The following is a 26,051-nucleotide window of genomic DNA, read 5'->3' on the forward strand; positions in this document are numbered from 1 at the left end:
TAACTATTAAATAAAATTTACATTAATTATTCACTCCCAACCCCGAGTAAAATATAAAAAGTTTCAAAATTCAATAAATAGTTCCTAAATACATTTTTAATAAGTCTATAATTTGTAAAACTCATTTTCGGATCATCGTTTATTTTAAAATTACATAAGTTTGAATTTAACTTGCTTAATATCAATCGAAACATCAAACGAGTATTACAATCATTTAATATTTATTTTTAATATCCTTTATTTATATATAGAGATATATTTTAAATAATAATAATTATAATATCCTATTTTTATTTTTATTAATTTTTAATAACAACACATATAATACTTCAAATTATATTTCGAATTATTATTTATATACATACACACATATTTATTTACAATTAATTGTTCGTGAATCGTCGAGAACAGTCGAAGGTCAATTGAATGTATAAGAACAGTTCAAAATTTTGAGATTCATTTAAATAGACTTTGCTTATCATGTCGAAACCATATAGAATTAAGTTTAAATTTGGTCGGAAATTTCCGGGTCGTCACAGTACCTACCCGTTAAAGAAATTTCGTCCCGAAATTTGATTGGGATGGTCATGGCTGATAATAAGTATGTTTTCATGACGCATACGAGCTGAAAATTAGAGTTTTATCATCCTTGAGTAATATGAATGAAACAATTCAATTACTCGAAACGTACGAGTGAAACTATCACAAAAGAGTGAAATAAGTAAATGCAAGTTTGTCTTAACCAGTGATGTAGTCACGGTTGATTTCAGGAATTCAAGGAATTTAGAAGAAAATCTTCGTAATAAGATTTGATTCTTCGGTAGTTAAGGAAATTAAGATCCTCTTTGATTAAATGCGATGATCTGTCTCGATTGCTCTGTCTGATATTTTACTATAAATCCACCCTCTTCATTTCCTTATTTGCACAGCTCATACCATCTATTCTTTCTCCCTCAATTCATACTTTAAAGTATTCGTCAATTTGCTCCATCCCGTTCCGATTCTTGATATACTCCTAACTTTCATATCTGTCATTCTTCTTTTTCATCTACCACTGAAAGAATCTATTCACTTCTACTATACTCTTGGTTTTATAGTGGTTTTAGTTCTCCCGTGTCTTTATATTGCTATACGCATCGATATACACGGTTTGTAATTTCTGAGTTGTTGTTGGACTTTATATCTTCCCTTATATTTTGAAGCTTCATGCTTTTGTTTTCTTCCCTACTTAAAGTATAGTGATTAGGACGTCTCGATTTCGTAGATTAAATATTTGAATTTGGAATGATCATGGCTAACGTTCTAAGAAAGAACAGGTAATAGCATGATCTGACTTGTTAAATTACCAGAGAATTCGAAAAAGATAGAACTATCAAGAAATTATGTTCTTGATATGTTTGGAGATTAGTGGCACATGATGATGGTAGGGTCTGTGAATCATCGCGTTACATTTAGAAACTCGGCATGACTTACTGTAATATAATCACGTTGATCAAGTGTCATTATATTATACTAACTCATACTTTAGTTCCCAACACTACTTCAAAAACATTCATAGTTTAAATTCGAATTTTTTTCAGAATTTTAGAAACTAAAATAGTTTCTTTTATGATATAACACAGATAGAGCAGAGAGATATTTAATATCGGACAAGAATTTTTATGAAGATATCTTCAGAAATATTGAGGATATTTACAATAAAAGATATGATAATATCTTAGAATTTTAGATTCAAAGTGTGATGAAGAAATTCATTCACAATGATTTAGAGCGATTAAGGAGTAAGGTATTTGCTAAAGATTTTATCACAAACAGAATCATCAGGATTCTTTAAATACAGGGTTTGGTCCTTGTATTTGTCCTTGGTCTACTTCATGGTTTGCTCAATCCGTTTTCCGGTTCCAAACCTTCTCTATTTCTGAGCTTTTCTAACACACTATTCTTTATCATCAAACTTTTGACTGTCTACAGTTTCTGCTGCTTCATTCAGCTTTTTTAACATTCCAAGTATTAATTCGCAGGCTAGGTACTTTTCAGAATTTCAGAATGGAAGATCGTAATTCTAAGCGATAAATGTTATATGTATACATATAACTGTTGATGTAGAAACGCTGCAAGATTCAAACTGATTGCTGATTCCGGTAATGGGTATGACAATTCTTGTTACAAGATTCGGATGAGTATATGATAAGGTTTCAATGAATATAATGATTTTTCGGAAAATCAAAGATCGATGAAATTGCTGGTAAGTTTACTTCTAATGTGGTGAGATATAAACGGTTTCCCCGATGATGACGAAAGGTAACGGTTATAATAAGGCTAATCCGAATGAAAAGTCGAAGTTGACTTATTGGAGCTGTGACAAAATTTGCTACTTTGAAAGGGATTGCAAAGCTGTTTCGGTAATAACAACGCCAAAGGAATTAGCACAGCTACGTGTTAAATGTTTACTCAGGTTCCGAGAGTTTTTTAGGTGCATAACTATATGCATCAATCTTTTCTTCTGTAGATGAAGTGCGGTTGGTTCATCCTCTCGATTGAGGTGTTTTCAAGAATCATGAAAGGTTTGAACACAGATTGGAATCGTCAAGATACAAATGAGGTTTAAGATGAAATCAAGTGGCAAACTTGAAGAATTGTTTAGTTTCATATGTTATAATCAATATTTTTATTCATTTTAATTGTCCAATGCTGGTAGTCCACAGTTGATAGTCCACAGTTAGCAGTTCAATAATTCATATATAGTTTAATATATTATATTCGAATTAATTAATACATGTCGTGACCCGTTATATACATGTCTCAGACTCGATCACAACTCAAAGTATATATATTATTTTAGAATCAACCTCAACCCTGTATAGAGAACTCGATCATTACTACATATAGAGTGTCTATGGTTATTCCAAATAATATATATAGATGACGTCGATATGATATGTCAAAACATTGTATACGTGTCCCAATATTTAAAGTGCATAAAAATAAATAACAGAAATTAAATGACGATAAATAAAATTGCAAGAATTAAAATTGCGATAAATAAATGTAAATAGGAATTAAAAATTAGCTAGGAACAGTTAGCTAGGATTTTGTTAGCGTGGATTCTTAACAGCATTTGTCATAGTTAATTTGTTTGTTTCTAACAAATTTTATTTGTCCAATATTTTCTTCATTATGCCACTTGTTGGATTCTGATAGGTCAAAATCCAAATATGAAATATGAAATTGAATGAAAATGGTTATTCTGTGGTGAACGGATTCGTATATCTGTGGATGTAAGTAAGATAGTAAATGACTGTTGAATCATATTCGAAGAATATACAGTGTAACTTATTAATGGGAAATCTAAATATTCCTCGGGTATTACCTACCCGTTAAAATATTTTCACCATTAACAGTTTGTACAAAAGAATTTTTAATTACAATCTTTATGAAAACATATATACATATATATTTTCTTCAGATGTAATCATGGATTTAATGAGTTAATATGATTATTAATCTCATTTGCTTTTCGGTTTGAGCTAAAATAAATAATCTCTAAGACTTTAGAGATTACATAATCACCATGTTCAGTGAAGATAAATGATATAGAATGATTATGTAGAATGATGATTATGCTTGAGGTACAGATTGTGAGGTTGAGGTGTGGGATGTTGCTGAAGCTGGTAAGTTTTGCACCATATTTTCCAAATTGATTACTCGAGCGCGAAGTTCGTTGACTACTTCTACTATTCCGGAATGATTGTCGGTCGGAATGAGCGGATGATTAAGATCTAGAATTGTGGATAGAATATAATCGTGACGAGCTACCCTGAAAATGAGGCTGAAAATGGTGTCTCGCATAGGTTCGCAGGTAAGTGCTTCAGGTTCTTCGCCAAGAGGGCAATATGGTGGATGGAAGGGATCGCCTTCTTCGCGTCTCCATTGATTAAGTCGATTATGAACCAATCAGATGAATTGGGGATGGCTGATTGGTTGATTCATTCTGGTGACGCTGCTTCCGGAGCTTAGGTGAACATCCATGTCGGAATAGCTGTCGGATTCCGAAAAACTTTAGTGGCGAGTTCCATTTTGTACGATTGAGTAAAGGATTTTTTGGTATGAAATGATTTTCGGCTATCGGATGGTATTCTAATTACATAGAATATCTATATATATAGAACAAAAGATTTCGTAGAATACGGAGGAATTTACGGAATATGTCAGGCAAAGTTTACAGTAACAAATACGCTAAGATATGAATTTTGTCTATACACTATTCATGCAATCAATGCAGTAAGATGTGTCTAGACTAAGAATGATAAGTAAATGATTCCCTAAGAATGATAAGCAGGTAATTTTCTACACAAAATGATAAGCAAAACTTTTGACATGCAGACACGGTCGAAGTCCAGACTCACTAATGCATCTAAACAACTATCAGTTAGACACACTAATGCAAGACCTAGTTCGCTAAGACCACCGCTCTGATACTAACTTTAATGACCCGTCCTAATCCATCTGGACGAATACATTACATTTGGTTACATTGCGAGGTACTTGACCTCTATATGATACATTTTACAAACATTGCATTCGTTTTTAAAAGACAAACTTTCATTACATCGAAAGTTGACGGCATGCATATCATTTCATAATATATCCAACTATAATTGACTTAATAATAATCTTGATGAACTCGACGACTCGAATGCAACGTCTTTTGAAATATGTCATGAATGACTCCAAGTAATATCTCTAATATGAGCAAATGCATAGCGGACGATTTCTTTCATACCTGAGAATAAACATGCTTTCAAGTGTCAACCAAAAGGTTGGTGAGTTCATTAGTTTATCATAATCATTCATTTTCATCATTTTAATAGACCACAAGATTTCAGATATTTAATTGTACACGTAACCCGAGTACATAGTAACACGCGTAACCCGCGAATTAAAATTCATTCATATGGTGAACACCTGGTAATCGACATTAACAAAAATGCATCTAGAATATCCCCATCATTCCGAGACTCTCATCGAACATGATAAAATCGAAGTACTAAAGCATCCGTAATCCGGATGGGGTTTGTTAGGCCCAATAGTTCTATCTTTAGGATTCGCGTCAATTAGGGTGTCTGTTCCCTAATTCTTAGATTACCAGACTAAAAAGGGGCATATTCGGTTTAATAATCCAACCATAGAATGTAGTTTTAAATAATTGTGTCTATTTCGTCAAACATTTATAAAATTAGCGCGTGTATTCTCAGTCCCAAAAATATATATTGCAAAAGCATTTAAAAAGGGAGCAAATGAAACTCACAATACGATATTTTGTAGTAAAAATATGCATACAACGGAACTGAACAATGCAGGGTTGGCCTCATATTCACGAACCTATATCAGTTATATATATTAAAACGTATAATTAACATGCAATAATAATCAAACTAGTTTATATATACTAATTATATAATATATTATTTATTATAATGTATTTGTTATTTTCAAATGTTATATATATCTATATATGTTACTTTTATGTTAAAATAGTAAATTAGATAGTTTTATGATATATGTAATAATTATAAATAATATCTATTGTAATGAAAATAATAGGGTTAAAGCCAAAAATAGGCTACAAACTTACACAAATGTACCGATGTCGCCCACAAACTCATTTCTGTCCTACTGTCGCCTACAAACTTTCAAAAAATGTGCTAATATCAACATTTTATAGTTTTGACCTGTTACATACTAATTTTAACCTATTAATTTTTTTTTTAAGAATTAAGATCCAATACACGAACGACACGTGTTGATTTTAACCAGTTTATCCGGTAACAAATCATTTTTGTTTACATTAGTACACTTTTTGAAAGTTTTTGTTTACATCGGTACACTTTTTGAAAGTTTGTAGGCGACAGTAGGACGGAAATGAGTTTGTGGGCGACATCGGTACATTTGTAGCCTATTTTTTGGCTTTAACCCAAAATAATAATACTACTAGTAACTTTAGTAATAATCAATAATGATAATAATAATATTAATGTTAAAAATGATAATAATAATAATAAGAATAATAATAATAATAATAATAATAATAATAATAATAATAATAATAATAATAATAATAATAATAATAATAATAATAATAATAATAATAATAATAATAATAATAGAAATAGTAAGAAATTTACCCTCCATATTATCATCATCATCGATATCATTATAATCATCTCCCGATTATTATTATCGTCATCGTTTTTAATTCGTTATTATTATCCTCTTTTCACTTCGGTTACCATTATCATATTAACATCACCATAATCATCATACATCAGTTATCATTTTATGTATCATTCTTACCAAATAATCATTTTCATAATTTATCATCACAATCCATTCCTATCATTATCATCTCGTCTCACCATTACGTCATATTCCTCATCACCATACTTCATCGTTGTGTTTTAACCTCATCATCATCATTTTCATTAACACTGTAATCGCCTCACTGTAACATCATCATGTTCATGATCATAATCACCCTTAATCCACATCGTCATCATTTCTCATTCATCATAACTTTCGTCATCTTTATCATTTTCGAAAACACATAAAATCATAATCATTCGCGTCACCTCCATCATCATCTTTCTTGGTCTTTATCATAACATCACCATTATTATCATCGTCATTACTCAACCTTAATATCATCATAGTCCTTCTATCATTATCAATATTCGATCATTAACATAACCATTATCATGATCATTACCATATCCATCATCGTCAACTCTTACTAACCATGTTGTTATCATTAACAGCCCTAAGCCTAGGTCTTCATGGCCCAACCGATTGTTAGTCTCGGCCCAACAAATATTTCATGGAATGTTGATGGATAACTAGGACCCGCTAATATATTTCAATTAATCCCATCGCTAGATAATGGGGTCTTCGGCCAACAAACAAGAAGAAAAAAAAATACACATGCGTTACCTTATTGCTTTACCTACTTACCCAAAACAAGTGGCATGTCCCTTTTTATTATCCATATTGGTCGGCCATCAAAGCCCAATTGATCCTCTTGTTTGTTCATCACTTTTAATAACTTATAACCAAATTGCTAAAACTTTATACTAACATAATCCACTTGCACAAAAGAAATATATATAAGGGTCCACGAATATTATTAACATTTCGTGTGTTTGGCTTTGAGTTTATTCTACCGAAACAGAAATAAAAGAGAAAAATGCAGCAGGTTTGAAATGGGTTTACAAATGGTGAATTTGTTGTGGTTGGGTCTGTTGATCGAAACATAAACATGGAAACGTTATGCAGCAATCTAAGTAGTTTAATGGTGTGATGACCCGAAAAATTCTGACTAAATTTAAACTTAATCTTAAATGATTAATGATTTTGACACAATAAGCAAAGCCTATGAAGTTGAATCTCAAAATTTTGAACTATTCAAATACCCTTCGGTTGTTCTCAACGATTCGCGAACAATTATATGTAAATAGATACATATGCTATAACTTGAAAACGTAACAAAGTGTTATGAAAATGATACCGTACATTAAACTTATTGGTTTATATATCTATTTGAATATATATGATCTCAAGTTATTTAGTAAACGATAATAACATTCGATTATTGATTCAATTGATATTTAGATAAGTTAACTAAAACGTTTAAGATGTGTACATATAACGTCTACCTCCTGGACTTACATACTTCGAATCTGAAGTTTCCGAAAAACACCCCAAACTTTGAAACTAGTTCTCTGAAATTGGAACAATGCTGATGAAGCAGCAAAAACTGTAAACGACCTTAACAGTCAAAAGTTTGATGATAAAGAATAGTATGGTGGTAAAGCTGAGAAAAAGAGAAGGTTTAAAACTGGAAAATGGATTGAGCAGACCATGAAGGAGGCTGTGGACAAATCACAAAGACTAAACCTGCCTTCAAAGAATACAAATGATTCAGTATCTGCTGAAGTCATTAACGAATACCTTGCTCCTGACTCAAAATCCGTTACGAACAAATATTCTTCATCATCCTCTGATATTAGAAATTCTAAGATATCATCGTATCTTTCATTATAAATATCCTCCATATTTCTGGAGATAATTCCATAATCATTCTTATCGGAAATCAATTTTCTCCTTGCGATATCTGTGTTACATCATAAAAGAAACTATTTTAGTTTCTAAATTCTGAAACCTTCGAGTTTAAAATAAGAATGTTTTTGAAGTAGTGTTGGGAGCTGAAGCATGAGTTAGTATAATATAATGACACTTGATCAACGTGATTATATTACAGTAAGTCATGCTGAGTTTCTAATGGAATGTGATGATTCACAGATTATAACATCATCATGTGCCATGTTACACGACTCTTGTATCCTACTTAATCTCTAAAATATCAAGAAAATATTTCTTGATGATTCGGTCTTTTCCAGGATATTCTGGTAATTTGACAAATCAAGATTGTGCCATTACGATTACCTTCTTAGAACATTAACTATGTTCATTCCGAAATGTATACCTACGAATTCGGGACCATTACAAGAGATGCCTAATCGCAAGAAGAAGAAACGAAGGGACAAAGCTCCGAAATAGAAATTGGAGTATAAATCGCAGCAAATAGGAGGGAGTATTATCTGTGAATGACAATGATTATAGAAAACAGAAGTAGGGACATTGAAATATAATGGAGAATATAAGCCCGATAACAACCCCGAAATTTACAAACCGTGTATATCAATGCGTATAGCAATATAAAGACACGGGAGAATGATAAATACAACAATCCCTAGAGCATAATAGAAATAAACAGATTCTTCTGGTGGGAGCTGGAAAAGAAGGATGATTGTGGCAAACGTCAATATTAGGTCAAGAACCAGAACTGGATTGAGCATTTTCACAATCTTTTGAATGTATTAATTGGGAAAGAAAGTAGGAGTGGTGAAAATAAATGAAACGGAAGAGGTCAATTTATAGCGAAATATCAGACATAGCAATCAAGGCAGATTACACATTTAATCAAAGAAAATCCTAATTTCCGCAAATTCTGAAGAATCAAATCTTATTTAGATTATGAAGATTTTCTATTCCTTAAATTCCGGAAATCAATCATTACTACGTCAAGAGATAAGACGCATCTCTATTCTCCATTTCACTCTATTATGATAACTTCTCTCATACGCTTCGAGTAATCGGATTGTTTTATCTGTATTATTCAATGGTGATAAAATTCTATTTACCAACACATATACGGCATGAAAACATTTCTATTGTTAGTCATGACGACCTCACTCAAATTTCGGGACGAAATTTCTTTAACGGGTAGGTACTGTGATGACCCGAAAAATTCTGACTAAATTTAAACTTAATCTTAAATGATTAATGATTTCGACACAATAAGCAAAGCCTATGAAGTTGAATCTCAAAATTTTGAACTATTCAAATACCCTTCGGTTGTTCTCAACGATTCGCGAACAATTATATGTAAATAGATACATATGCTATAACTTGAAAACGTAACAAAGTGTTATGAAAATGATACCGTACATTAAACTTATTGGTTTATATATCTATTTGAATATATATGATCTCAAGTTATTTAGTAAACGATAATAACATTCGATTATTGATTCAATTGATATTTAGATAAGTTAACTAAAACGTTTAAGATGAACCAGTAAAACACTAATTTGCTAAAGTATTTTCAAATTGCTACAGTACCCAAAATGCTACAGTGTTTTCGAAAATCACTATTTGCTACAGTAAAATTGACTTTATAGAAGTAAATGACCAAAACACTCAAATGTATAAGATACACTTTGAGTGACATAGTTTATGGATAGTTTAAGTCTATATTTTGACAAAGGTACGTGTCACGAAACGTAAAATGCAAGTTTTCTAAACGTACGAAAATACGTTCGAAAAACCGGAACCGGGACATAAGTCGAGTGATGACGTACGACTTATCGGAACTAAAATTACAAATCAACTATGCATGTGAATTTAATATAATATATAATTAATTATTTAAATTATATATATTATATATTTATTTATTATGTCGACAAACAAAAATACAAAAGTTTTGTGAGCTGGAAAAGGAGCCCATGCGATCGCATGGGAATCCTTCTACAAAATCATGCGATCGCATGGAGGGGAATTCCAGGCCAGGTACTATAAATTCAGGTGTTTTGCTCGAATGAAAAATCACACACACATACTCAAATATATATTACTCCGTATAATATTTATTATTATTATTATTATTATTATTATTATTATTATTATTATTATTATTATTATTATTATTATTATTATTATTAATAAGATTATTATTAATCTTATTATTTTTATTATTAGTGTTATTATTTTTGCAATACAAAAATAATAATGTACATAAAATATTAAGACGAAGTGCTGTCCAAGTAATTTTCAAAACGAGTTTCCAAGCGAGCTAGAGCTAAGGAAAATATGGGTTATTACCAAGGAGGTTATGGGTAATGTTCGGGGATATTTTTGTGAAGCAAACCTCGTGTTTATCATCTCCGATGCGTCTACGTGCTTTCCTACAATATTGTATATCAATATTAAACAGTGAGTTTCATATGATCCCTTTTACCCTTTACATTTTTGGGCTGAGAATACATGCAATTTATTTTAAACGCAATGGATACAAGTACATACTAAATTCTACACTGAGCTTGAACCGAAAATCCCTTAGCTTTGGTAACTAGTAACTACCAGTTATAAGAACTGGTGGGCGCGAGTAGTAGTATATGGATCCATAGGGCTTGACATCCCCGTCTGTTCCAGGTATAGAAATAAACTCTAGCCTGAACTATAAAACAGACGTATGCTATTTGAAGTTAGTACACGTTGGATTGCGTGTATTGTACATGTTGATTGCATGTTAAAAGAGGGGTACTTATTATAAACGTTAAGGCTTGGTTACCAGGGTGCTCAACTTTGTAGAACTGATTGATAAACGTTTCTGGATGAAACAATTGAAATCTTGTGGTCCACCTTTTATGTAAAACCTATTAATAAACGTTTCGGATGAAACAACCGGAACATTATGGTTTACTTTTATATACAGATGATGTGAAACATTAACTCACAAACCTGATAAACATTTTGGATAAAACAACTGAACTTTTGTAATCCACATTGATATACGGATTATGTGTAATATTAAAACTATGAACTCACCAACCTTTGTGTTGACACTTGTTAGCATGTTTATTCTCAGGTTTCTAGAAGTCTTCCGCTGTTTGCTTATACGTGATACAAGTTATGTGCTGGGAGTCATACATGCTATATACAATAAACTTGCATTCACCAAACCATTACCATGTACCTTATTTTGACTGTATTGTCAACAGATGTATTATTGTAAACCATTTAAATGGTGATTGTCTATACGTAGGAATTATCAGATGTTAAAAATCTGGAATTTATATATTCATTTATGAAATACCTTTTCAAACGAATGCAATGTTACAAAACGTATCACATAGAGGTCAAAACCTCGCGATGAAATCAATGAATGAAGTGTTCGTCCAGATGGATTTGGACGGGTCACTACAAATGGTGACGGTTTGTATTGGTTTTTGGCTGTTAGAAGTAACAATTAGCAGCTGCAGTAGCAAAGAAAACAAGATGAAGAAGAAAGAAATAATATATAGCGATTTAGTGGTGTGATCAAAGTGGGTTTGGTCTTGGGTTTATGACAAAGAAAGCAAGAAATAGGAACATAGCGATTAGCAGTAATAAGGTGATCAAAGTGGAGGTCATATGGTGATTGTTTCGTACAGTAGCAGTCATAGGGTTATTGTTTGTTAGATTCGAACCAAAACAGAAACACAAATGTAACAGTTGCCGTTTAGATGATGTAAAAGATGGTGTGAATGATTTTGATCGATGATGGTGTTGGGTCTTCTTTATAGTTATAACAGGAACAAGATCATAACAGAAAGTGGTTGTCTTTGTGGTGGATTGTGGTGATCTAGGTGTCGGGTTGTTCATGGTGGGATGGCGTATGGGTGGTGGTTGTTTCGTGCAAGTGGGTTTCGCATAGGGCTGTGGTGGTGAAGCCGTGATGGTGGTGGAAGTGATCATGGAGGTGAAGGTGGTCGTGAGATGAGGGTCGTGGTTTAGAGTGGTGGTCGAGATGAATCTGTAAAACAAAAATGGTATTGTGGTGGATGTTTGTCGATAGTTTATGGTGGTATTATGGTTTAAAAGGTGGTAGTGAAAGATGAGATGTGTGGTTAACTGGAAATGGGTTTTTGTGTTGGTTATCTCATATGCAAATGTATATGTAATGTATATATAGATATAGAGGTAGACAGTGCTAGATAAGAAAATGGTTTTGGTTTCTTTTGATAATACAATTGAAAAAATAATACAATTGCAAGTGGGGTGATTGTGTTTATCAAGGAACGTATCAATATATCTATATCACATATTATTAGTGTCAAACAAACACAGTGCTAAATTATTATATTAAATATATTATTAAATTTAAAAGAGGTGAAATGTGAAATGAAACGTACAGTTAGCAGCCGTTCAATTGTAATTTTGTGCCAACAATTTTATCCCCCAGAGTATATAGTGCTCCGTTGTTAATCAGTGGTGGATAAAAGTGTTCAGAAAAATTCCATATTTTTAAATTAAATATATTTATTTATTTTGGTCATTATGGTATAAAATTCAGTCATTAACTATTAAATAAAATTTACATGAATTATTCACTCCCAACCCCAAGTAAAATATAAAAAGTATCAAAATTCAACAAATAGTTCCTAAATACATTTTTAATAAGTCTATAATTTGTAAAACTCATTTTCGGATCATCGTTTATTTTAAAATTACATAAGTTTGAATTTCACTTACTTAATATCAATCGAAACATCAAACAAGTATTACAATCATTTAATATTTATTTTTAATATCCTTTATTTATATATAGAGATATATTTTAAATAATAATTATTATAATATCCTATTTTTATTTTTATTAATTTTTAATAACAACACATATAATACTTCAAATTATATTTCGAATTATTATTTATATACATATACACATATTTATTTACAATTAATTGTTCGTGAATCGTCGAGAACAGTCGAAGGTCAATTGAATGTATAACAACAGTTCAAAATTTTGAGATTCATTTAAATAGACTTTGCTTATCATGTCGAAACCATATAAAATTAAGTTTAAATTTGGTCAGAAATTTCCAGGTTGTCACATATATAACTATACAAACCGAATGTGCATATACAAACGAAAATGTAGTATCACGAAGAACGAGATATACACTATACAATGCCTAGGCCTGCAGAAAAAGACATAACCGAAGATATGCAAAAAAACATATTTTATCTAAGTAACGGAAAATTAGCCTACTCCCGATCTATTTTTTAAACTATCAATATAGCACAGACTCACGTTAGTATTCAATACAAATGCTATTGATACAAATATCATTAGTAACAAATGATTTTTTCACCATAATTTGTATTATACATTTGATAACATATCAATACTAACGTTATCGAATATAAAGTATTAATTTGTACAACTACCATGAAATTAACGGCTCATAAAACTAGTATGTGTGTGTGTGTATATATATATATATATATATATATATATATATATATATATATATATATATATATATATATATATATATATATATATATATTATGGATATTTAATTCGTTGGGATCTTTTATCTTTTTATTTATTGTTAATCTTATTAACATGTAGAAAACATTAGATATATTTAATATTAATACTAAGTTTCCATTGGTCAATACAGTTATAAAATTAAACTAGTGAAATGACCCGTGGAAACACGAGTTTGTTTAAACAAAACAGTTTAATGATATGTTTTAGGTATTAAATGAATGTAAATTTTAAAGTCATTTAGTTTATTGCTCCGTGAAACCATGGATTCCGACTAAGAAACTTGTCGTTTATTTTACAAACATAAAGTTCGCTCAAATTTGAATATTTATATTTATATTTTTAATAATTATTATTATTATTAATAAATGTCTTTTAATTTTTTTAGAAAAATAAAATTACAATTTAGGAGAAATTAATATTTCCTTTTATAAAAAATTTTGTATTATTTTTTCAATTAAATTAATATATAATTATGATATTATTATTATGAAAAGTAAATGGTAACTTAGCTTAATGATAATGTCATCATTTTAGAGGTTTATTTGACTATATAGATTTTTAAAATCTTATTCTTTTTTTAAAGAGACAAATAAAGATAAGTGTATTTGTCTTTAGAAATATATATTTACATTTATATTTTAGAAATAATATGAAAAATGTGTGCAACTATAATGAGTAGTCTTAGTTAGGAATTTGCTAATATGTGTCTTTATTACACACCGGTTCACATCTGCTGTAAGCTTGAACGTGAGTTTTCGGTCTCTGAAGTGTATACTGTGATCAGTAGGTTCGATGGCAATAAAACACCCGGCCCGGATGGTTTTTCGTTACAATTTTTCAAAAAAGGGTGGCAATTTTTAGAAGATAATGTTATGGAAGTGTTTTGTCAATTTCACGATTCTCCTAAATTCCCAAAAGGATTTAACTCCTCCTTCATTGTCTTGATTCCAAAGTCTAATACCTCAAGTGATATTGATCAAATGAGACCGATTAGTCTAATCAACGCCCCTTACAAAATTTTAGCCAAGACCATTGCTAATAGGTTAAAGTTAGCTCTTCCTTCAATTATTAGTGAAAATCAAAATGGTTTCGTACCCTCGAGACTTCTAACAGAGGGGGTTATGGTGGTTAATGAAGTTGTGCACATGGCTAAGGTAAAGAAGAAACCCTTAATTTTGATCAAGATTGATTTTTCGAAAGCCTATGATTGTGTTTCTCATGAGTTTCTTTTCTTGACTCTTCATAAGATGGGTTTCTGGTCAAAATTTATTTCATGGATCGTTACTTGTGTTTCTAACATTCATTTCTCGGTGCTTTTAAATGGGTCTCCCTCGCGGGAAGGTGTTATGTCTCGTGGCCTCCGTCAAGGTGACCCGTTGTCCCCCTTTTTGTTTGCTATTGTTGCCGAAATCTTAAGCAAACTTTTATCAAGGGACCTTTGTAATGGTTTTCTAGTCGGTTGCAACTTTGGGAATAATTTGTCTATTAATCATTCCCAATTTGCGGACGACACGATTATTTTTGCACAACCTAACTCCCGTGAATTGAATCGTATTAAATATATGTTGGGATTGTTCTATCAATTGTCCGGGCTTCAAATGAATGCTATTAAGACTACGTTATATGGCATTCATGTTTCTAAAGAGGACATGGTTAGGTTTTCGGCTATTTTCGATTGTAAAGTGGGGGTGTTTCCTTTGCTTTATCTTGGTATCCCGATTGGGCTCAATACTAATAGAATTTTGATATGGGATCCAATTGTCAAAAAGTTTAAAAAGAAGCTTGCCGGTTGGAAAGGCCGTTGTCTCTCTTTTGGGGGTCGGTTGGTTATGGTCAATGCGGTCATTTCTAGCCTCCCAATTCATTATATGGCCATGTATAAAGCCCCGGTCGTTATTATCAAGCAATTAGAAAGGTTACGAAGAAATTTTCTTTGGGGGGTGATTGTCTTAAAAAGAAGACGTGTCTCGTGAAATGGGATACGGTGTGTCTTCCCAAAGAATTGGGTGGGTTGGGGATTACTCCTCTTCGTTTAAAAAACTTAGCAATGCTTGCAAAGTGGTGGGCAAAATTTTATTCCAATAAATCTTGCCTTTGGAAATCTATTGTGACGTCTTCGTTTGGTGTTAATTTTGGAAGTAATCTTTTGCTTAATGTTTCGTCTCTTCATGTTTCTCAACTTTCTCCTTTATGGAGGGATTTGGTGCATATGCAACATGATTCTTCTCTTCATGGTATACTTGGACAGAATGTTTGGAAATGGAGGTTGGGTAATGGAGCCAAGATTTTGTTTTGGCATGATGTGTGGCTTAATGGGTATGTTTTAAAAGATTGTTTTCCTACACTGTTTGAGGTGTGTTCCTTTCCTCTTGCAACTGTTAGTCAATTTGTTACATATCATTCTCAACTTCAAGGAATGTATGTTTGGGACCTGCATTTAGTTCATCCCCTGTCCCTTTTTAATTCTAACAACCTACTGGATATTTTGGGCATGCTTTCGACGGTTAGTCTTGTTGTTTCACGAGACGATCAACTACTATGGTCTGCTTCGAATGATGGGGTGTTTTCGGTTTCGGAAGCGGTACGTTTACTTGTCCAATCCAATGTTGTATCTTCACCGACGTGGCCAAAGGTTATTTGGGGAAACAATGTCCCGTCTAAGGTTATGCTTTTTCATTGGCTTGCAATTCGCAATAGTATTCCGGTTAAAGATGTTCTTATTAGACCATTCCCATCAGTCCGCCCTCACCTATGTCATACACCCATTTCCTCGAGGGCTCCAATGGCATTGTCCATGCCCTCCATCGCCCTCCATCGCCCTCACTGCCCTCGCCATACTTTTTTTCTTCCACAAGCACATTCCAGGACGGATAACCTTCTCTTTCTTCTTTATTTTGCTTAACAAACTTGTACATATTGTTATTGAAGTTGTACATTTATTTATTTAATTAATTTTGTGGGGTATGTAATGAGAATGGAGTATGTCATGGTTAGTAGTGGTGTGTTATGGGAGTGTTATGGGAGGAAGTGTTGAGTAAGGTGGGGAGAGAAAGCTGATGTGGCGCTGAGGAAATGCCCATGACGGTGTCATGAATGGGAATGGTCTTAAAAGGAATATTTTGCCTTCGACCCATCCAAATTTCTGTGTTTGGTGCTTGGAAGGTGAAGAGACGGTTAATCATCTTCTCATTCATTGTAAGTGGGCTTTTAAAGTGTGGTCGGATTTGTGTAAATGGTGGAATATTGTTTGGGTGATTCCGGGGTCAATCGAGGCGTTTTCGTTCGATTGGTATTATGGTATGGGAATTAAAGCTTCAAAGTTTTGGAAGCTTATCGGGCCCGCAACCATTTGGGCAATTTGGTTAGCTCGTAATGATTTTGTGTTCAACGGGAAATTTATGTGTCGATCGGTTTTGGTTCGGAACATAAAGCTTAAGACTTTTCTTTGAGCCACTAATCTCAAACTTTGCAATGGTCTACAATCTTATGTTTGGATGAATAATCCGTCTTTACTATGCTTTTAAGTTTGTATTTTCCGTTTCTTTCTTTATGGCCGATTGCCAATCCGTCATTGTAATGTACTCATCTTCATTGATTTGATGAAGATCTTTCAATCAATATATTTCATCGTTTTCGCCCAAAAAAAAAAATTAAAAGAAGTATTAATTCGGAGTAAATCTTATAAGAACGTGGAAGCCTAAACGTAATAATAACGACAGAGAAAAAATGTGGAAGTGATCTCCCACATAAATTGAGAGTAAAGTACGGGAGTGGGTTTGAGTTTGCTAAATTTTTTTTAAGAATTATTCAAATTTTTTTTTTTTTTTTTTTTTTTTTTTTTTTGAAAGATTCAGATAAATCCTTAGAATATTTATAAGATATGATATTCTCACATTTTCACAATATTTGAGAATTCAATCATGGAAGTTGAAAACACTAACATGCTAATTCGTCGAAACAACCGAAAAACAAAAATCCGGTGAAATATACCGCTACGTAATTACGTAACATTGATACACAAGTTTCTTTGCGAAAAAAAAAAAAGATAGGAATTTGAGACGATGATTTCATCAATAAATGCATAATCTTTTAATTTATGAAAAGATCGTTTTCTTTTATAGCAAGTTTTGTCACGTGTATTTTCATCTTTTTTTTTTCCCCCTATAAATTAAAATAACAATTAACACAATTTTTTTTTATTCCACCAAACGCTATTTCGTTATTGATCTTGCTAAATCATATCTTACTCTGGTAAAACCCCTTTTTTTAATCTAGTATTAACATATTGTTATCTTGAACTAAGATGGTGCTAGTATGTGTTTTTTTTCCTTCTTCTTGATTTTCTTTTAAACGTTTTTTAGGAATTAGGATTATTAGGGTCATGGGGAATTTATTTTGTTTTTATCAAGTGAATCAATCAAAAGTTGCTATTAAGAGATCGTTTGGTAAGTTTGAAGATGTTCTTGAACCGGGCTGTCATTGTGTGCCTTGGGTTTGTGGAAAAGAAATTGCTGGTAAACTCACGCTAAGGATTCAACAGTTAGATGTCAAGTGTGAAACCAAAACTAAGGTCCTTAATTTCCTTCCCTTTAATTTATTTACATAAATATATACTTGTTGAATGTATCTTTTGTAACGAATAAATATTTTTGTTGTTTTTTTAGGACAATGTATTTGTGAATGTTGTAGCTTCAATTCAGTATCGTGCTCTGGCTGATAAGGCCTATGATGCGTTTTATAAACTAACTGACCCACAATCCCAAATCAAGGTCTATGTTTTTAATGGTTAAATATTTCAAGTTGTTATTAATCTTAATTATTTATATATGTTGTGGTTAATTAGCTTAACATGCATATTTGTCTTTACGTGTAGTTATACGATCTAGTGTTCCAAAGCTTGATCTTGATGATACTTTTGAGCAAAAGAATGAAATTGCTAACGCTGTTGAAGAAGAACTTGAAAAGGTAATGTGATTAAATCAATGGGCCGGTAAGTATTTGTATTTTTATGAACACTGGACTCTTACATTGTAGGCGATGTCTGCGTATGGTTTTGAGATCGTTCAAACGTTGATCGTTGATATAGAGCCAGATGTGCGTGTGAAGACAGCAATGAATGAGATCAATGCAGGTAAATTCTAACTTTATTTGTTTACAAAATTAGAACAAACAATTTGACTGGTCAAGGGTTAACAAATCAATTGATATATCTGCAGCTACACGAACGAGGGTTGCGGCTTCTGAGAAAGCCGAAGCTGAAAAGATATTACAAATAAAGAGAGCTGAGGGTGAGGCTGAATCGAAATACCTGTCGGGTTTGGGTATTGCACGACAACGTCAAGCGATTGTGGACGGTTTAAGAGACAGTGTGTTGGGATTCTCGGTCAATGTTCCTGGAACGACGGCTAAAGATGTGATGGACATGGTTCTTGTCACTCAGTATTTTGACACCATGAAGGAAATTGGAGCTTCTTCGAAATCTTCTGCTGTGTTTATTCCGCATGGACCTGGTGCTGTTCATGATGTGGCTACTCAGATACGTGATGGACTTCTTCAGGGTAATGCCGCCAACTGATTGTCTCAGTCACGTTTATGTTTGGAGTGAAAACACATGTTTTATGTTTTTCGTATCTAACTATAGTCTATTTTTACCAATATAGTTTTGTTGGTTCTTGGATGCTATGTTTAATCGTCTATATGCTATGTTAGGGTTTGTGAATTGCATAAAATTTGTTCTAGTGTTGGTTTTTATATATTGATGCTTTTATGGTAAATTTCTTTGTTTTATGTAAATTTATTGACATGGTCGTTTAAGCGCTAACATGCTATTTCTATCTTTTATGCTGGAGCTTGAGTTGCCAATAATTGTTGACCACTGGTCGAAATAAAACTTGCAGAAGACGAACGAAACAATTAATACGAGTATGGAATAAATGAAGTACAGAAGTTGCTAGACGACAACATTGTGACTTTCTTCTCCTTTTATTAATTAAATCATCCCCCCCCCCCCCCCCCCGCCGTTTAATTAAAACTATACTTATGCTATTAAACAAAATAACTATAGCCATGCACATTTAAAGTAGAGAAAATTACCCAAATAGACAAATAAGCCCATCTCTCTCAAAAATAAACATTGTCAGAAGCATTTTTTCACAACTAGACATTGACTTCTCGAAAAAACTGGGTCAACGTTCGCGACTCGCGAAAACAGCTTTAAACCAATGAAGAAGAGCCACGTGCACACCTGACTCGCGTATCGCGTAATTTTACTCTCGAAAATCACGTTCATCGCGAAAACATTTCTCGGACTAGCAGGTTGCAAATGTCGCGAAAACCCTCTTGAAAACAACAATTATCGCGAAAATTTGAATTATTTCGAGATTGTTTTACCCAATGCACCGATAGTTGTGTTCTTTGGACTGTTAGCGTTTCATTCAATTCGTTTCATACACCGCAACTACCTTCACCTTCTCCATCGCCACCGCCACCGCCACCATACACCACCTACATCATCACCATCGTTAACCATCGCCACCAATAATGGTATATGTTGATAATCTCTTAGTTTTTGTTTCATATTGAAATTTCAGTGATTGTTTTTTGATGAATTTTATTGTTACTTTCATAGTCTTAAACATGATTGTTGTTTAATTGTTAGTGATGAACGAATTGAATTAGAGCGGATTGTAGATCTGAGTTTCATTGTAGATCTGATTCGCATTGAATATATACCCTTTTTTACTATTTAAGAATTGAATCTGCACGAGTCCTTAAATGTTTATGTATAAGTTTTGATGTTATGTGATACCAAACACATTTGAAGATGGTTGAAGTTTAACGCTAACTTTTCAATAACCTTTAGTACTAGCTAACATACTACTTAGTGTGGTTTTATTTTGAAATCTTCTCATTGTTTTCATTCTAATTCTTCTCATTGTTTTCATTCTAACATACTACTACTGTATACGTGTGTGTGGTGTCTTCCAATTTAATGTAGCATCAACACATTACACATCAAATATATAGAGATCAACGTTCATTTTATCTGTCAGTCAACAATTTTACAAATAAATTAAAATCTTGCGTTTGCCTGATCCGATTGGATCTCAACCCCTATCCGAGAAACCAACAAAAAGAGACAATCAAGGACTCATCCTTTTTTTTGGTAAGCGAGGAAACATTACAATGAACGAGTAAATTGGCTCTCAATAGAAGGTAAAACCTCGGGTAGTCAAGCCCGAGACCTGGTACCTGGTAAATTACGCATTATGCGCATCTTCTAGTCACACTCTTATTTTTTTTTCCGTGACTCATCCTATTTCCACTCATCAAATAAACGTGGGAATGAGAAATTAATTTTATGCCCATGATCTCATGTTTATTATCAAGGAGAAAAATGCTCCACTTATTTGTCTTATATATATAGTTGATAAGTGGAAGAGTTGGGGAGGTCGATTTAGTACTCCGTATTAGATATGTGCATGTACTAAAAAGAGAGAATGATAAAACCAAAAGTTTTTAGCCCATATTATATTTGTCTTCATATTACTTCTGTTTCTTATTCCGATTTATAATCACAAAGAATAAAAATTATATCCACGACTACGTTGTGTACATTTTATTCGTAACGGATCATTGTCAGCCTCTCGCTCAAACATGAAAGTATAAGATTGATATTTACAGGGCTATATCCTTGTTATTAATCTATAAAAAATTACGCCGACACGTCTCTTATCGTAATTAGATATTACCTATCATTTACTATCATGAAGATACAAACTAAATGTTGATGGCTGTGATGGAGTGTGATGAAAGTTTTTTTGTGAGGTATAGTAATGATGTGACAAATGTGATGGAGAAAAGTAATAATGGGGGGAGTGATGAAGTGTGATGAGGAATTAGGAATATGCTCACCCTTTTTATTTTATTTTTCCTTTTTTGTTATTATTTTTGTGAGTTTGATTGGTTGATTTATACATTACGCTCGTGATCAATTTCGCGAGGGTTTCACTGCTTTATTCATAGTCTAACATAAACAGCAGTTCAAGATTAAATTAATAGTTTCAAAACATTGACACAAATATTTGCAAATCTAAAGGACTAGAACGTGATTCAATCTAACGGCCAAAGTAAACAGCCGTTTACCAATGGACTAAATTGGGACCTATTTTGCCATTTAAGGATGTTTTATGCAGTTTTGAGAACACATGGACAATTTGGGCGAAAAGATACAAACACAAGGACGGTTTTAACAATTTCATCTATTTTAAATGTATAAATGAATATTTAATGGGGTTAAAGGATCCCATTTGCTTCTACTTGCACTCACCACTACATAAGAATCGTGATGGAGAAGAAAGCCGTATGCACAAAAACTTGATAGGCTTTTGATATAGCTAGATTGTGTGTGATTGAATGGTAATGTTTGACGCTAATTCGACATGTTTTAATGGGTTTTGTATATTAAACTCTATATATAATGTCAATTTCGTAATTTGTTGTGCATATGAAGAAAGGCTTTTGGCTTAGAAGTTTTCAGGTTACAATTTTCTACTATGTGTAATTCTTAGTTCTTATGCATTTGATGATTGATCGTGAATTCGAATGTTCTTGTTGTACTTTTGTGTAGTAGCTAAAGATCATGGGAATTTGTGAAATTAACTCATACTCCCATAATGGTTGAACCTATAATTTATATGAGGTCAAATGGCCCGAAAATGTAACATAAGTTACTCAATTTGACAATCAAGGTAACTCCCAATTTACTTATGTCCAAAAAGGACTGCAATTTAATTTTTGCTCAATAAAAGGTCTGCGTGTTCAATTTTTTAAAATTGAGGTAATTTCAGGCCACGTGAACACTTTCCACATGTATTTTCCAACTGTTTTTATTTTATTTACGAAATTACAACTCATATAACCTTCTTATTTATAGCCCCCAATCGTTCTTTCTCTCCCAAATTAGGGTTAGAAGTTTCTCTTCTCTCCTACACCTCTCCATAGTTCTTTGTTCTTTGCTCAACACGAAGATGAACAACAATGGAATTCAAAGATGCTATTGTGGTGATGTTGTAGGTTGTTGGACATCTTCAACACGAACAAGCCCTGCTCGTCGATTTAGGAGTTGCCCAAATTATATGCGCTCTCTTGAACAACGATGCACCTTCCTCCAGTGGATCGATCCATTCATTTTTGCACAAATCACACCAACAATTTGACCCTCATCTTCATCTTTGCAACTTCTACTTCCATTCATTTTTTATCAGCAATCATTTGATAAAAAATGAATGGAAGTAGAAGTTGCAAAGATGAAGATGAGGGTCAAATTGTTGGTGTGATTTCTGTAATATTAATCTTTTTTTTTCAGGTAAGCAAAAAAGGTTTGTTTTTCAAGAATCTAGTGGTAAGTAAGAAAGCTTTGTTTTCTGGTAAGTAAGAAAGCATTGTAGTAGTTGTTTAGTGTAATGAAAGCATATATTTTGGTTGATGTTATTAATGCAATATTTTAGTGGTTGTGAAGTTTGTTTAATGTGGTTGTTGGACAAAAGTTGAATTGAATGCAAGTTAAATGAAAACAAACAAAAGTGTAGTTAACAAACAAAACAAGAGTTGCAGTCAATCATTACAAATAAAACCATGACAAAAGTAAAACTTAACCACTACCATTAGAAATAAAAGTAGAAGTACACCATTGCAAACTAGTAGCTGTTACACCATTACAAACTAAACTATAACAAAAGTTGCATTGTATGCATTGCATAACAGTTAACCATTACCTAGTAGTTGCTGGATTATAAAAGTATCATACAGTTACATAATTAAACTTGCAACAATTAAAAATTCACAAAATTACATATTTGGTTCAATTTCTTGCAAGCATCTACTAAGTACTTGTACCATATTTAAGTAATCTTTATTGGATTCACATCAGTCGACCCAACCTCATCCTTTGTGACAACTTTTTTGCTTGATTTCAGAAGCAAGATTCTCTCAAACTTCTTTATTTTTGGGGTTCCAAATGGCTTGTTTTTTTGGCTTTAGAGCTTCAACATTGATTTCTTCATACTTCTTTTCCTTAGCGACATTCATTATACCAGCAAGTTTTGCATCTATTTCAACAAGTAACGGATATTCTTCACTCAATTCTGGTCCTTTAATAATTGATGGATCTTGAGTCACTAGATCTTGATTCATTATGTCTGGAGTCACTGGAATGTCATCCAACACCTTAATTTTAATTGCCACCACCCTTTGTTTTAACAACACCACCACCCCTACATTTAACACCACCACCCCTTATATTAACACCACCACCCATTGTTTTAATTGTACCACCACCCCTTGTACTAACTGTAGCATCACCTCTAGATGTACCACCACCCCTAGATGTACCACCACCTCTTATTCTAGATGTACCACCCCTAGTTGTAAATGTTCAACCATCCCTTGTAGTAACACTAGCTGCAACTGGTTCTACTCTGGTTAACCTATTACTTCTAGTCTCATTGATAACTTTAGGTCTTCCTTTCTTAGAAACAACTAGTTCACTTAAAGGAAGTGGTGAGATAGTACAACTTACCCTATTGTGACCATATTGATAACATGTATTGCACTTTCTTGACCTTGTAGACCTTACTGATCCAGTAGCTTCATTCTCATTAGTTGACCTTTTCCTCTTAACTGAAGGTCTATCAGGCATTTTCTTTTGAATTGGTGGTAAAGGTTCTGGCTTACCTGTCTTAGGCCATTGGATGTCACCACCAACAGATTTTATGAAGTTGCTATATGCAGTAATGAACTTTGATTTCTTCAGATTTTCACTAACTAATGATGCAACATCACTGTCAGCATGATATTGAGTTGCAATTGCACGAGGACATGGAATACCACTTACCTTCCAACCTCTACATGAGCATGTCCTGTTTAGTAGGTCAACTGTAAAGACCTCTTCATTGGTAGTATTATATCACTACCTGTGATAGCTTCTACTAAAACTGAAATATAAACATATATATATATATATATATATATATATATATATATATATATATATATATACCTTTGAAGCATTTCATTAGTTTGAATCTTTAGCCTAATTGTTGGACAAACTTCATGATTTTACTTCTCTGAAACTGTTCTTTGATCCACTAACCTTGTCATTACTTTGATTCTTATATCTTCTAACATTCCAATAATAGGTTTAGCTCTGGCATCTTTGATCATTAAATTCCAGCATTCAGAAACTCCATTTTTAACAACATCACAATCAAATCCTGCTCTGAAAAAAGCCCTACTCCATGTTGCTGGTCTTTTGTCTGCCAAGTAGTGATATGCTTCATCATTGATATCTTTGATTTTTTGAAGAATGAAATCAAACTTTTCACTGTATGTGCACTTTGCTGCTTGCCAAAACAACTGTTTAAATTGCAGACCAGGCCAACCTTAACTAAAGTTTGCATAAACATCTCTTGCACACTGTCTATGCTCTCCATTTGGAAAAATAGCCTTAACTGCCTCTATAAGACCCTGTATAATACATATTATAAAAGTATGTAAAGCATACTATTTGAAAATTTTGAGTAATATAAAATACTAACTTTGTTATGCCTTGTGTGGATTTTCTTTAAAGACTTGATTTGTGGATTTCCTTTAAAGACATGATTTGAATTATGTCTTCATCTCCCATCTTTGATGCCCACAATCTAAATGGGCATTGGGGCTTATTCAGTTCAATTGGAACCTTCCATATGGCAACCTTATCCCACATTTAACCAAAAATATGTTCTTCTTACTTACCTCAAAATACAAATTATAACCATTACTCATAGCATAACTGATGATACAATTTTTAAATTCAGATACATAAGCAAACCTTTCACCTTTACGTGGACGCATTGCCCTCCAATGAACAGTTGGATCATGTTGTGGATACTTATTGTTATACTCCTCAAGCTTGAGTTTGGCATCTTCATCCATATCAACAAATTCATCTGCATCATCTACATTTTCGATTAGTTCTTCTTCTCCTTCTTCATTAATTTAATCTTCATTGATCTCATCATCATTGATTTCATCTTCATTATTTTTATCTTCATTCATTTGTTCATCTTCATTCATTTGCTGACCTTCTTTATAAATAACCAACTCATCATTTCTATCGTCATCTTCATTCATTTGACTCTCATCAGCAGAAACAGGACATCTTCAATATCTTCCATATCGACTTCATTATGATCAATATACACAATTACGAGTGTCTTTGTGGCCAGTTCAACATATTTACTCATGTCTCGATCGGTGTACAAATATTTCAAACCACCATCTCCTATTC

The 26,051-nt window shown here is 32.7% G+C and overlaps 2 protein-coding genes across 2 annotated transcripts; both read left to right on the plus strand.

The window, feature by feature from the left end:
* Positions 1 to 16,809: 16,809 nt before the first annotated feature.
* Positions 16,810 to 17,586, plus strand: LOC139848598 (uncharacterized). Its single transcript, XM_071838322.1, has 2 exons — positions 16,810 to 17,136; positions 17,569 to 17,586. Exons 1-2 carry the CDS (start codon positions 16,810 to 16,812, stop codon positions 17,584 to 17,586), a joined length of 345 nt encoding a protein of 114 aa, XP_071694423.1.
* A 500-nt stretch (positions 17,587 to 18,086) lies between these two features.
* Positions 18,087 to 19,295, plus strand: LOC139847387 (hypersensitive-induced response protein-like protein 1). Its single transcript, XM_071837058.1, has 5 exons — positions 18,087 to 18,290; positions 18,385 to 18,505; positions 18,594 to 18,685; positions 18,755 to 18,851; positions 18,937 to 19,295. Exons 1-5 carry the CDS (start codon positions 18,102 to 18,104, stop codon positions 19,293 to 19,295), a joined length of 858 nt encoding a protein of 285 aa, XP_071693159.1. The 5' UTR covers positions 18,087 to 18,101.
* The last annotated feature ends 6,756 nt before the right edge of the window (positions 19,296 to 26,051 follow it).

Source organism: Rutidosis leptorrhynchoides, chromosome 5 (assembly GCF_046630445.1).
Source record: "Rutidosis leptorrhynchoides isolate AG116_Rl617_1_P2 chromosome 5, CSIRO_AGI_Rlap_v1, whole genome shotgun sequence".
In the NCBI taxonomy this organism is placed as follows: Eukaryota; Viridiplantae; Streptophyta; class Magnoliopsida; order Asterales; family Asteraceae; genus Rutidosis; species Rutidosis leptorrhynchoides.